This window comes from Anopheles ziemanni, chromosome 3 (genome assembly GCF_943734765.1).
Source record: "Anopheles ziemanni chromosome 3, idAnoZiCoDA_A2_x.2, whole genome shotgun sequence".
Classification (NCBI taxonomy): Eukaryota; Metazoa; Arthropoda; class Insecta; order Diptera; family Culicidae; genus Anopheles; species Anopheles ziemanni.
The window spans coordinates 80,390,331-80,402,482 of record NC_080706.1 but is presented as its reverse complement, the minus strand read 5'-3'; the positions used below and the strand labels follow the sequence as shown (position 1 = coordinate 80,402,482).

At 43.9% G+C, this 12,152-nt stretch overlaps 6 protein-coding genes across 6 annotated transcripts; 4 read left to right on the top strand and 2 right to left on the bottom strand.

Annotated features, from left to right (window-relative positions):
* Positions 1–2,910: 2,910 nt before the first annotated feature.
* LOC131287996 (U1 small nuclear ribonucleoprotein A) lies at positions 2,911–3,810 on the top strand. The gene has a single exon (XM_058317092.1). It carries the CDS (start codon positions 2,992–2,994, stop codon positions 3,640–3,642), a length of 651 nt encoding a protein of 216 aa, XP_058173075.1. The 5' UTR covers positions 2,911–2,991; the 3' UTR covers positions 3,643–3,810.
* A 228-nt stretch (positions 3,811–4,038) lies between these two features.
* LOC131287998 (uncharacterized) lies at positions 4,039–4,549 on the bottom strand. Its single transcript, XM_058317094.1, has 2 exons — positions 4,410–4,549; positions 4,039–4,333 (listed from the first exon to the last, which is right to left on the bottom strand). Exons 1-2 carry the CDS (start codon positions 4,498–4,500, stop codon positions 4,116–4,118), a joined length of 309 nt encoding a protein of 102 aa, XP_058173077.1. The 5' UTR covers positions 4,501–4,549; the 3' UTR covers positions 4,039–4,115.
* A 153-nt stretch (positions 4,550–4,702) lies between these two features.
* Positions 4,703–5,374, top strand: LOC131287997 (large ribosomal subunit protein bL35m). Its single transcript, XM_058317093.1, has 2 exons — positions 4,703–4,727; positions 4,788–5,374. Exons 1-2 carry the CDS (start codon positions 4,703–4,705, stop codon positions 5,327–5,329), a joined length of 567 nt encoding a protein of 188 aa, XP_058173076.1. The 3' UTR covers positions 5,330–5,374.
* Positions 5,375–5,526: 152 nt separating this feature from the next.
* On the bottom strand, positions 5,527–6,718 carry LOC131287995 (fumarylacetoacetate hydrolase domain-containing protein 2-like). Its single transcript, XM_058317091.1, has 4 exons — positions 6,606–6,718; positions 6,147–6,546; positions 5,749–6,080; positions 5,527–5,686 (listed from the first exon to the last, which is right to left on the bottom strand). The coding sequence occupies exons 1-4, from the start codon at positions 6,716–6,718 to the stop codon at positions 5,527–5,529; spliced, it is 1,005 nt and encodes a 334-aa protein (XP_058173074.1).
* Positions 6,719–7,382: 664 nt separating this feature from the next.
* Positions 7,383–9,062, top strand: LOC131287993 (quinone oxidoreductase-like protein 2). Its single transcript, XM_058317089.1, has 3 exons — positions 7,383–7,618; positions 7,682–8,304; positions 8,386–9,062. The coding sequence occupies exons 1-3, from the start codon at positions 7,442–7,444 to the stop codon at positions 8,825–8,827; spliced, it is 1,242 nt and encodes a 413-aa protein (XP_058173072.1). The 5' UTR covers positions 7,383–7,441; the 3' UTR covers positions 8,828–9,062.
* Positions 9,063–9,321: 259 nt separating this feature from the next.
* On the top strand, positions 9,322–10,827 carry LOC131287994 (odorant receptor 56a). The gene is made up of 5 exons (XM_058317090.1): positions 9,322–9,622; positions 9,700–9,935; positions 9,984–10,496; positions 10,557–10,709; positions 10,774–10,827. The coding sequence occupies exons 1-5, from the start codon at positions 9,322–9,324 to the stop codon at positions 10,825–10,827; spliced, it is 1,257 nt and encodes a 418-aa protein (XP_058173073.1).
* Positions 10,828–12,152: the final 1,325 nt, after the last annotated feature.

The window sequence follows — 12,152 nt, the reverse complement described above, 5'->3', positions numbered from 1 at the left end:
TTAACGCAGCAATACATAGAAAGTACTGACAGTTAAGAAAACTGATTTCACTGGTATTTAATATAACTCATTTTTTAAGAGCCTTCATCGTAGCCATGGTTAAATTTTGATATGAATCAATTCTCCGATTCAACTTCAGGATTTTTATGGTTTGAAATGTTTAACGTCATTTACCAAACCTACCCTGTTTAACACGCCTTGGTCCGAACCTGTCCGTGTTGCAGTTCTATCTGCAAGTATGGGTCCATCAGGGGTGGGATGGGGAAATTCCTCCTGATGCATCGCTTCGTCGCGGTGTTTTGTTCGCGATGTTGTGCTACCGCTTGCAAGTATAGACTCGCGGAGAGGAGCACTGGGGTAGCACTTTCATCGCCCGGGCGTTTTGTATGGAAAAAGTTGCACCTAAACCCGCCGTCGCGCAACTTTGTTTGTCGGGTACCCAACTGACTGTGACATGCAACATTGCCCCGTTTCCCCACATTCCAACCCCCTTAAGTCCAGTACTGTCAGCTTTCTCTTGCACACTTTGTCTTCCCACTCGTTCTAATGATGAACCGGTGTGCTAGGGGGGAAGTCACATCTGCCCTTTCACATCTTCCCTTTCAGTCTGACACATTGCAATAGCGGAACCGATTGTGTAGCATTTCCATACTGCACAGTAACCCATGAGTGTGTTGGTGCACTTCATGCCGGTCAATCATGTACAGAATAAAAAAGGGCGTTTGTATGAATGCCATCACGCACCGACTGTCAATCGCGACGCGGTGAAGTTTTCAGTCTTCAAAACAACTAGCGCCAGAACAGTCGTGTTGAAAAGTGTAAAGTGTTTTTTCCAAAGTTCATGGTTCATGGAAAAAGTGCATCCATCAACAAGTCCGCGACGGCGTCAGCTCATGGACGATCTGGTCCGTAAAACGGATGAGAAGTTTGATCGTTTGGAAGGATCTTGGAATCGGTAAGTAAACAGTGTGATATAGCAACATCATGACCGTTAAAACAGCGATTCGTTAATACATTTCCTTTGTTTGTTTCGTTCAACAGAAATAACACCGGAGGAAGAAGCCGCCCTTAGTGTTCCGGGAGAGGAGAGTGTAGAAAAAGAGTCCGACTTTAATGAAGAATAGAAATTTCCGCGTCGACGGATTGCGCAGAACACAACACTCTTTTCTCATTTGATATCCGAAACGCATTATATAAATGTGTGCATGCCAATATGGTGAAATAACACGCACACCTTCATAACCTCCTGTTTGACACTAACACCACCACAAAATAACCGATTGAATGTTGCACTCCACCCCCTTTTTTGGTGCAACACTTTGTCTTGTTATCCATCAAAAAAATTAACTAACAACATGAAAACAATATGTTAACAAGATAAAATCTGCCAGTTGGGTACAGTCAGTATGTGTTATTCAATACTTATAAATAAAAGAGCGCAAGGAATCGTCAAACGGTGGTGTAAAGAACAAGCGGAAGCCAAATAAAGCTTTCACAAGCATTACCCTTGTTGTTTGTTTTTCAATTTAATCTTCTTCTTAGAGTTTCTGTTAGGACTACCTTCGTCCTTCGTCTACATGTTGTACGAGAATTTCGTTCGTGAAAAACGTGTTGAGTGAAATATTTAGGTGCCCACGGGCCCCCCTTATTTCTCAAAACTATAACAAACTCTCTTTTTCGGTAGACCTAGCGCAGTCCGCTCGCTTCGCTCGCTGCGGGCGCGCAGCCGTTTCCAAATCATTTCTTCGGCTAAACTCATTGTTTCATGCTGTCCATCATGTGTGGTATAGTTTACTTACTAGTAACTTAACATGTAAAAGTATGTTAACCCGCATTCAACCTCCACTTCGTGATTAGTTTAAACCGTTATGTTCTTTTAAGCGAACCGTTAGCGTTCGAAAATCCAAACGAATGCATGTGTCGCGCTTTGCATAGCTTCAGGCGCTTAATGTGAACCAGCAGGAAGAGGAGAATCTAGCCCGGGGCCTCATTTACTCTTTTACCAAACGATGAAAAGAGAACGAGTATTCTTTTTTGTTAACGCAAGGTGGGAACGACAGGAGCAGCGTATTATTTTCATCCATGGAGTAAAGTTGTCATGTTTCATCAATGTTATGGTATGGAAAAATAATAATAACAGTTTTAAATTCCATCATGATTCTAAAATATACTATTTTTTTCTATCAATTAACTTATTGGAGATGCTCTTCACAAATTAACTGATAACTGCTCGACAAGTTCTTACCAATATGAAAAGTCGAGCACTTCATTGAGCCATGTCGAGCACACCATCGTCAGCCAACCCAGAAGTGCTGGGGTGCATTTGGTATGGTACGCTGGAGCTCGACCGTACTAAGTTTTTGGTATGGTACGCCTAATGTGGTCACGCGGTGAAGGAAGCATCTTGAGTTAACTGAAATATCAAAAACAAAAACAGCAGAGAATGGCGCGTGCATAGAATGTCAGGAACTTTGCGCTTTCATTGACTGGCGACAGCATTGGTACCGCAAAACGCGGCTACACGAACCGCAAAGATTGTGACGTAAACTTATACGGTTTTTGAGTTTGCGTTTGGAGGTTTGCGGCTCGTGTAGCGGGGCTTTTAATCAACCTTTGGAGTAACACGGGGTCCACACTACAGCGCGACTTCGCCTGACAGGCGCTGAACTCCATATAAAAAAACCTTGCACGATGTCGCGCGAATCGCGCTAGGTTTTTTTTAGCATGGAGTTCAGCGCCTGTCAGGCGACGTCGCGCTGTAGTGTGGACCCCGTGTAACCGGCTGAACCAAGATAATGTGTATATATCTTGGTTGGTACACAGTTTCTAAAGGTACTGTCAAAACAATGGCGATCTCTTGGTTTTACGTGACCTCGCTCGTTTACCGATCTTGGCCTGTCGGATTAGTTAGAAGGCGTCGGTAGCAAAGCCACGGATTTACGGAAAAATAATCTGTATTTGAAAGAAACCCACGCGCAGTGCAAGTGCAAAATGGATATTCGTCCCAGTCATACCATCTACATCAACAATCTGAACGAAAAAATCAAGAAGGAGGAGTTGAAAAAGTCTCTGTATGCCATCTTCTCGCAGTTCGGGCAGATACTGGATATTGTGGCGTACAAAACACTGAAAATGCGCGGCCAAGCGTTCATCATATTTAAAGAGATTGCTAGTGCAACGAACGCGATGCGGACGATGCAAGGCTTCCCGTTCTACGACAAACCGATGCGCATCAACTATTCCAAAACCGATAGCGACGTGATCGCTAAACTAAAGGGCACATTCCAGGAGCGCCCTAAACGGGTAAAGCAACCGAAACCGGTCCAGGCAGAGGAGAAGAAATCGAAGAAGCAAAAGAGCGCCGGCGACGTTGGGGCTACGAACAACTCGGCCACGGCTGAGCAGCCACCAAACCAGATCCTTTTCCTGACCAACCTTCCGGAAGAAACGAACGAAATGATGCTGTCGATGTTGTTCAATCAATTCCCCGGTTTCAAGGAGGTGCGGCTGGTACCGAATCGGCACGATATTGCCTTCGTCGAATTTGCCACCGAGCTGCAAAGTGGTGCTGCCCGGGAAGCACTCCAAGGGTTCAAGATTACCCCAACACACGCGATGAAGATATCGTTTGCGAAAAAGTAGGCACGGTCTCAGCTCAAGCAGTATCCGTTTCCAGGATATGTTCGATTGTAAGGAAAGATCAACGAACCAGTGGATCATCGGACGAAGATGCAGCCACAGGTAAATTTGTCGTGTACAAACTAAATCGAGCTGAAACAATAAACCATGCGATAAGCATTGCACTTCCGCTATCATGGTATTGTCGGTTTGGTGATTGCTTAGTAAGTAAAAAAGCGACCTGTGTAAAGATGTTTTATTTCGTACCAACTGGTTAATCTTGTGACTGTAGCCTTCATTCAGGTAAATTATGTTTTTGGGTGTCGTATATAGTTCTCTTTTCAGAATCATTTACGGCGTTAAAAGGAAAGCTATGAAGCATTATCGACCATCCTCATACCATAAAAACATGAAACGTGTTATAAAACACCGATATTTTTCAAAATAAACCATATATTTCAATACAATGAGTTATAAGTTCTTTTATGCACAACCTCTTACGCTTTCGATGATCCTGCTTCCGATGCAGAGCTATTTTGTGCCTGTTTTCGGTGATGCTCTTGAACCGCTAGCTGAGCTTGACTTAGCTTGGTTTGTCCTTCGTACGCTACTTTGCGTAGGTCATCTTCATTCTTTTTGTTAACCGTCTTTGTGATGACCTGTTTCAGTTTATGATCTTCCAAAAATTTGTGTTTCTTCGACTGGATCGGCGCATCTGAGTAGAAGATAAAAAGGTGGTGGAAATCATAACAAGGCAAGTGTACCACCATTTGAATCGTGTTGTTACTTACTCTTCCGTTTGCTGAATGCCGAACCCTTTTTCTGGGGTTTCTTCTTATTTTGTGGTGGTTTCGATTTAACCTTTAACTTTCCTTGAGCCATTTTTAAGTGCGGTTACCAGATGTCCCGAAGCAAAACAACTTTTCCATGCTGTTTCCGAATCCTTCAAACTGACAGCAAACTGACAGATGCTGCAAGCGTAGGAGGTGAAATACACCGCGCCGGTTCTTACGTGAATTCACAATGTTTTGAAGCGACGGCAAAACTATTTCGTACAAGAAAACAGCATAAATTTAACAGTAAAATGTTCCGAAGCATAGCAACTACGGGTAAGAATGAGTATATCATAGAAGATATTATTTGTAACTGTGTTTCCGCTGTTCCTGCAGCACTTCGTCAAGCAATACAAAGTCGTGCCAGTGTATGTCGTCTTTCAGCAGCCTGTCCAGGGGTCGTTTCATTGCCTGCTCGGAGTTTTACAAGCCTCCTTCGAAGCAACGATGTTCCTGTACGCTTCTCCGTTGCCGGTAGCAACATCAGCTTCATTAAACCACTGGTTTCACCATATTTGCTTGACTGTATGCAAACAATCCCTACGCTTCAGAGCCAACCCAGCCGAACAGTGATCAAGTTTTCCATGCGAAAAGGCAAGAGAAAGACGGTGAAAGCAGTCGTTAAGCGGTTCAAGCGACTTGACTGGGGAGGCTGGATCCGAACACTTTCCGGGCGCAACAAAAAGCTTTGGCGTAAACGCTCGAACCGCAAGCGCCGGCTACGGCAGCATGTACTGGTTAATGCCAACCAGGCCACCTTGCTCGATAAGATGGTGACGAAGTACTGGAAGCGCCCGAGGCATTACATTGATGATCCTTACGCACCGTATCATACCAGAGAAGAGTTTGTGCACACTAGAAGGAAACCACTGCGTTGAAGGACTAATAACTGCATAGTTGAGAAATTAAAGCCAATCCCAAGAAAACAAAAAAAGCATGTTCGATGTTCGACTGAATTTTTGAGAAAATAACATCTGTTTTGCATGTGAGTAAATATGGCCGATATGCATCGTAATATTTTTATTTCATTTCAGTTGAGTCAAACCCGTAAGTTGATATGGCGGTTTCGAAAAGTTTAGGAATCTGCTACGACCTTGTTCTTGATCATTCCGAGTCCTTCGATTTCGCTATCTATAACGTCACCCGGCTTCAAGAATTCTGCCGGCTTACGATGCATTCCAACACCGGCGGGAGTGCCCGTTAGGATAACGTCCCCAGGGAGAAGCGTGATTGATCTATGGAGGAAAATGGAATTCAGTGTTATTTCGCCGACTAAATGCGAACTTAAATTACTCACTGAGTGACCCGCTCGAGGATATCATCGATACGGAAAATCAATTCACTCGTGCTTCCGTTTTGCTTTTCCACACCATTAACGCTGCACTTAATCGACAGCTGGTGCGGGTCCTTTACGAGCGATTTGTGCACCACAGCTGGTCCCAGCGGGCAGAAAGTGTCCATCGACTTGCCGATCAAAAATTGGCCCCCGTTGCGAAGCTTTTGCCAGTCACGGGCGGAAATGTCCTGGGCGACGGTGTATCCGAAGACGAAATCCATTGCGTTCGCCTTGCTGACGCTCTTGGCCTTCCTGCCGATGATAACCGCCAGCTCTACTTCCCAATCGATTTGCTAGAACATGTGCGCGGGGAGTTTAATTTACGATGATTGTTCTCAAAAGGTTAATTTTTTTCTTACATCACTTATTTTATGTGCGATAACATTATCGTACGGCCCAACGATGGTCGTCGCGTACTTGCTGAAGAACATCGGCTCCTTAGGAATCGGTTTGTTCTGTTCCTCGCAATGCCCGCTGTAGTTGAGTCCAACGCAGAGAATCTTTTGCGGGTTGGTTACCGGGGCCAACAGCTCGACATCATCGACCGCAACAGGAGTCGCTTTCGCAGCAAGTGTCTTCACTTCCTCCAAAGATGCTTCCGACCGTATGAAGCTTACCAGGTCACCTCCATATCGTTCGGAAATATCGGAAACCTTCGTGCCATCCTCTGACAACACTCCTAGCAACTGCTTATTGCCTCCGGCTACCGTACGATACTGAACGAAACGCATCGCTTTAGGGGTTGATTTGGAGAAAAATCTATAACGAAAGCGATGCATGTAGACCAAGTTTATCTTTCCACCGTATTTTTCTATTACCTCTTTGAGGGGTTGTTAATCCAGCTGGAACCCTGGCCACTGATTGCACTGGTAATGGCGCTTGACAGTCGTGAACTGCTGGCGTTTCTTAGCGCAAGACTAACAATCGTCATCGTCGCGAGTGACTTTCCAAAAGTGGCTCTTACGCGCACAAACAGTAAGTCAAGTATGCAAACGAAAAATTGATAAACGAAGATTGTTCACCCTTATCTGTGAAAAGAGAGAGGGATGAAAAGGGCTTTTATGTCCATCAATTGACATGTATTTAAATATATGTTTTGTGCAAATGGAAGTATTTCATCAATAGCACATTAATAACCAACAAAAAGATCTTTTATGGGGAAAATAAAAAAAATATCCAAAACTTGTTCCCTTGATTACCGCATCAAAACAAACCAACTTTAAAAACGCACACACGCACACCACACAATAGATTTTTTGGGGTTGCGATGGGGGGTGGTTTATGTTTTTGCATAAAAAAAGTGTGCGCCTGGTGGTTATGCTTCAATTTTAGCATTTCGTTTACGGTGTCAAGTCTGAATGAACCATAATGATAAAAGATTCAATAAAATTATATTTTTGATGCATGACAATGTAAAATGTTTTAGATTTTTTTTTCAAATATTTTGCATCATTATAAAATCAAACAAACACGTGGATTTCGTGTTCTGTTGAAAAGTGCGATTTAAATTATGCCTACTTGAAGCCGGCTTGAAATGTTGTGTCAACAAACAGCTGTCAAAATCGGAATAACCCGGTGTTGCAATGAAAATTTGTCACCAACAAAGTTGGTATTTGTTGCTTTCGTAAATTTTCCGTACACCGAACGATTGAAGATGTTGTCACATAAAACGATAAGCACCGTGGGTAAACTAGCGGAACATTGGTGTGGCCGAAAAGGTACAGCGGTATGGATAATCCGGTCTGCACATCGTGCCGCAGTGTTCCGGGACCCCGGTAAACCTATAGCGCTCGAAGCGGTGAAGAAAGTTGAAAAGCTAAAGAGCGATGAGGTAATAGTTGTGAAATAAAATGACTATACTGGTTTGTAATATTGATATCTTGCTTTCTCGTAGGTTCGGGTGAAGGTGCACTATTGTAGTTTAAATTCAACGGATGTGAAAATTCTCTCTGGGAAACACAAGGAACTTAACATTCCGCTGCCGTTCATACCGGGGCATGAGTTTTCCGGGGAAATCGTAGAAATCGGCAAGGAAAATCCACACTTTTTTAACTGCGGCGACCGGGTTGTTGTGATGAACGACCTGCAAGATCCCAACGGAGGATTAATATCGGAAGCGATAGTAAAAAACCGTGACGTCTGGACGGTACCACAGTCGGTTCCGCTGAAAGAAATGGCGGTTCTTCCGTACGGTCACGGCACGGCACTGTTAACGTTCGCGTTGCATTGCCATCTGAAGGAGAACGATCTGATTATCATCACTGCGGGCCCTGCCGGCATGGGACTGGCAGCGATCGATTTAGCCGTTAGTGTCTACAAGGCAAAAGTGATTGCCATTTGCGACACGGAGAGCAGCTCCGATTTGGTTCGCGCAAAAGGTGCGCATATATCGATCAGCATACGAAAGAATAATTTCAAAAAGCTTTATAAAGACGTTCAAGCTGCAATGGGCGACAAGAAAGCCAAGGTGGTGTACGATGCGGTTGGCAAGGGATTGCTCCATTTGCTAGTTGATTTGTAAGTTGTAAGAGTTGATTTATGCGATATGCTCTGGAAATGTTGTCATTAATGAATGTTTTATGATACGCATCATTCCAGTGTCAACCCCGAGACTGGTCAGCTAATCTCCGTCGATCCTTTTTATAATGCTGAAAAATTCCTCACCGAAGTACCAGAGTTTGATCGACCAAAGCGGAAAGAGAAGGAAAACAAACCGGAAGCGGTAGACGTTAGGGAGAACATGCTGAAAAATGTACGACATTTCGATCTCTACGAAAACCCGGACGTTGACACGTACCGGCAAATGATAACGGACACGATCGAAATGCGCTCAGAGGGCATGATAACTGGGCATATAAGTAAAATGTTTCCTATGGCCAAAATACAGGAGGCTATCGAATTCATCCAGCAAAAGCAATGTACCGGAAAGGTGTTGATCGATGTTCAGTGCATGGACGAGGATGGGTGTGCGGAGGACAAAGAGAAAAAAGCAAAAAGCAAATCGGCTGATGGTGAATCGAAAAAGAAATCGAAAGACTGAACCCGAGAGGAGCCAGCAATATGAAGCTATCATGCCGATAGTTCGAGCATTTGCATGGCAATCGCTTCGTCCAATGTATAAATCATCGTAATCATCATTCTCATGTTTGTTTGCTTAGTTCGCTTTAACTTAAACCTTTGAAAGGGCATAGAACGAAGGCATCTACTGCACGGTAATTGTGTGGCACAGTGTTTAGCTCAAGAGCACAATATTAAAGTTTCAGTCAAGTTGTTGAACCATCAAAGCAGTCATGGAGAATGGGAAACACATCCGAAAACCTGTCTTCAATCTTGTCTGTGCATTCAGGAGAGCACAGCTGACAGTTTCTTCCATACATTATTAAACCCAAGAAGGGGTGGAAGAAACTATAATTGCTTAAGCTTGCGACGTAATTATGTTACAATTATCGAGGTAATTAATACACTGCAAACAAACGGGAGGATTTTGGTTATAAATGCTCACCACTCTTAGTGTCGTCCACCAGTGCACTCGAAATGGAGCTCAAGGAAGAGTGGATTTTGGCGGATGAAGTTTTCGAAAACCCGCTCCTAAGGTCGAACCTTTTAGGGCTAAAATACTACGGTTTGTTACTGCATGATACACAGTCCTTTAAAAAGATGCACTGCTTCCGTGGCGCAGTGTTCACGCTATCGATGGTTTTGTTCAACTTTACACAGTACATCGATTTGGGACAGGTTTGGGGTTCCGTTTCGGATATGACGGCAAATGCGGCCACGACGTTGCTGTTCACGACCACCATTTTCCGTATCATCTTCTTTTATGTACATCGAACAAGTAAGTATGATGGGTAAGCATCGCAACCAATTGCATTCAAATATACATGTATTGTGCATTTTACCATGGTTTTACAGGATTCAACAACATTATTCGTTTGGCCAATGAAGGAATTAAACGGATTGTAAAGGACGCTTGGGTGGACGAGCAGAAAATACTGATCAGCAATGTACGGTATCTGAAACGGCTGTCTGTTGTGTTCTGGAGTTGCGCCTTGATTACCGCCAATACGATGTGTGTTTTTTCATTGGTCCAATATTTCATGTATGAACGGTCACCAGATGATCGTTCGGAGGAAGAAAAGGGTGGCTGTGTGGGAGCGGTCATGAATTGTTCCACCACCCAACAGTATTTCGCAAAGATTCTCAGATCCTGGTATCCTACATCGCCGGGGAATGACCATTTCGTCGAGATCTATCTGATCCAGCTGTACATCATGTACGTGGGTCAATTGATCGTACCCTCGTGGCACATGTTCATAGTTACTCTTATGATCTACGGACGCATCGAGTGCAATGTCCTGAACCATCGTGTACGTTCTCTCGCTCGTTACCATAAGGTGCATGAAGCGGAGGGAATCCCAACGAAATCCGGCTCATTCGATCCGGTGGACAATCCCGAACGTCGCGCGCTGATAATCGATTGCGTGAAGCGCCAGTCGAAGCTGGTAGCGTTTACCAGAGAATTAGAGCAGCTGACCAGGGCGGCCGTTTTTCTTGACTTTGTCGTGTTCTCGGTACTCCTCTGTGCTCTGCTACTCGAAGCATCGATAACCACTTCCGTGGTGCAGATGTTTATCGACATTTGTTACATCACGACCATGACCACGATCCTGTTCCTCTACTATTGGCACGCGAATGAGATTAACGTTTGTGTGGGTACAAAATGGGGTAAGAAACATACGAAAATGGTAAATCGGGATGTGCATTTTCAGGCCAATCAACTATCGATGTCGGCGTACACCAGCGACTGGTATCGGTACGATCGTACGACCAACCAAATGCTTCAGCTCTTTATCATGTACAGCAATCGACCGTTGAAAATGCACGCATTCTTCATCACGATGTCTTTGGATACGTTTTTGGCGGTAAGTGGATGGTGTCTGGCAAACTGGGTCTTCCTGTCACTAACAAAACGCCCCATTTCCTTAGATATTACGTGCATCATACAGCTACTTTACGATCCTTAAACAATTGACCGATTAACCTGCAACGTCACCATATTTGCACGTTTACTGTGTTACAATTTCAGGCGTGTAACAAATATCACAATTCCAATAGTGGTAACCGATATACGCGCGTGTGGTAAATAAAAGCACCCACCTTGATTTATCCGTTGGTGTGAAAGTTCTTTCCTGGTATGGTCAAAAATTGAATCAACTTTACCGATCGCCAGATCAAGCGTGCCCGCTATTGTACCCCCTTTGCGTTCTCCTCATTAGCTTCGTATGACAGTTGCACAAAGTGCCCGCTGGTGGCCGGATTTCTGCACCTTCTGACCTGCCATTACCCTTACGCTAAGGGGATGGAGACTCGAAGTCAGCGGCTCCCAAATATTTTGCTTAACAAACGCTCACTATTAAGTTAACGATTTACAGCACCCAGTTAATGCTCTTGCGCTTTCTATGCCATTTTTAAAAGTACTGCCGGAAACTACCATGCCCCTGATGAATTGTAAAATATTTATGATAAATATTTTTTATTTTTCGGGGGTCCGCGACAGCCGAGTGGTAGCGCCGGTTAGAAAATCGGCCCATGAGCGCCGGGGCTCACCACCTCGACGGCGTGGGTTCGAATCACAACCGAGACGGACCCTCCCCTGTATGGGAGAACTGACTATCCACGTACAACAGAGAAACAAGTCTTGTAAGCCCTTAATGGGCAGGCATGACCAAGAGGTCGTTATGCCAAGAAGATGAAGATTTTTTATTTCTAATTGTACCTTGTTTTAACTATTTTATTCTTTTTAGTGCATTGTAATTAATGTTACAATTCGCAGTATTGTTCTTTTTCGTACTCACTGATGTTTTCAAACACATTATCAATGATGCAATCGTCAATGTTGTCATCCTTTTTATCACTATCTGCATACACTGCGCAATCGTTAGTGTCATCAGCTACTACCCGTGTATAACAACCCCTTGAAGCTGACTTTAGTAATTTTTGAACTAAAACGAGCTCGTTATACACTCTACAATACGGTACTATTTTCTTGGGATGGCGCAGAGCCTCTTTCTCGTTCCCTGCCATAACTCTTCGGTTAACATTTATCTTATTTTAGTCTTCATTGAAAACGGTCCACAATCTCCGCGCGATCGAATTCTTTCGGAATTCCATGTCCTCTCCGGTGTACTTAGTAATACGTTGAGAAAATGTCTTGAATTATTTTCGCTTGTATTATCTACTTTGGGAAGCACTGCCCTAAACGATACCTCCAATACCGCGACAGTAGCACTTCGGAGGCTGCTGCTTTTGATTTATGGTTTCATTAGATCAAATGATTGCAATTTTTTAACCCTGGGTCGATTTCG

Bases quoted from the DNA above. Each gene is read 5' to 3' on its own strand.
- LOC131287996 (XM_058317092.1), top strand. From the start codon at position 2,992: ATGGATATTCGTCCCAGTCATACCATCTACATCAACAATCTGAACGAA.
- LOC131287998 (XM_058317094.1), bottom strand. From the start codon at position 4,500: ATGGCTCAAGGAAAGTTAAAGGTTAAATCGAAACCACCACAAAATAAG. The intron at 4,334-4,409 runs GTAAGTAACAAC...TCTTCTACTCAG, and splicing joins GGCATTCAGCAAACGGAAGA to ATGCGCCGATCCAGTCGAAG.
- LOC131287997 (XM_058317093.1), top strand. From the start codon at position 4,703: ATGTTCCGAAGCATAGCAACTACGG. The intron at 4,728-4,787 runs GTAAGAATGAGT...CTGTTCCTGCAG, and splicing joins CCGAAGCATAGCAACTACGG to CACTTCGTCAAGCAATACAA.
- LOC131287995 (XM_058317091.1), bottom strand. From the start codon at position 6,718: ATGACGATTGTTAGTCTTGCGCTAAGAAACGCCAGCAGTTCACGACTG. The intron at 6,081-6,146 runs GTAAGAAAAAAA...CACATGTTCTAG, and splicing joins TCGCACATAAAATAAGTGAT to CAAATCGATTGGGAAGTAGA. The intron at 5,687-5,748 runs GTGAGTAATTTA...TTTCCTCCATAG, and splicing joins ATCCTCGAGCGGGTCACTCA to ATCAATCACGCTTCTCCCTG.
- LOC131287993 (XM_058317089.1), top strand. From the start codon at position 7,442: ATGTTGTCACATAAAACGATAAGCACCGTGGGTAAACTAGCGGAACAT. The intron at 7,619-7,681 runs GTAATAGTTGTG...GCTTTCTCGTAG, and splicing joins AAAAGCTAAAGAGCGATGAG to GTTCGGGTGAAGGTGCACTA. The intron at 8,305-8,385 runs GTAAGTTGTAAG...GCATCATTCCAG, and splicing joins CTCCATTTGCTAGTTGATTT to TGTCAACCCCGAGACTGGTC.
- LOC131287994 (XM_058317090.1), top strand. From the start codon at position 9,322: ATGGAGCTCAAGGAAGAGTGGATTTTGGCGGATGAAGTTTTCGAAAAC. The intron at 9,623-9,699 runs GTAAGTATGATG...ATGGTTTTACAG, and splicing joins CTTTTATGTACATCGAACAA to GATTCAACAACATTATTCGT. The intron at 10,710-10,773 runs GTAAGTGGATGG...CCATTTCCTTAG, and splicing joins CTTTGGATACGTTTTTGGCG to ATATTACGTGCATCATACAG.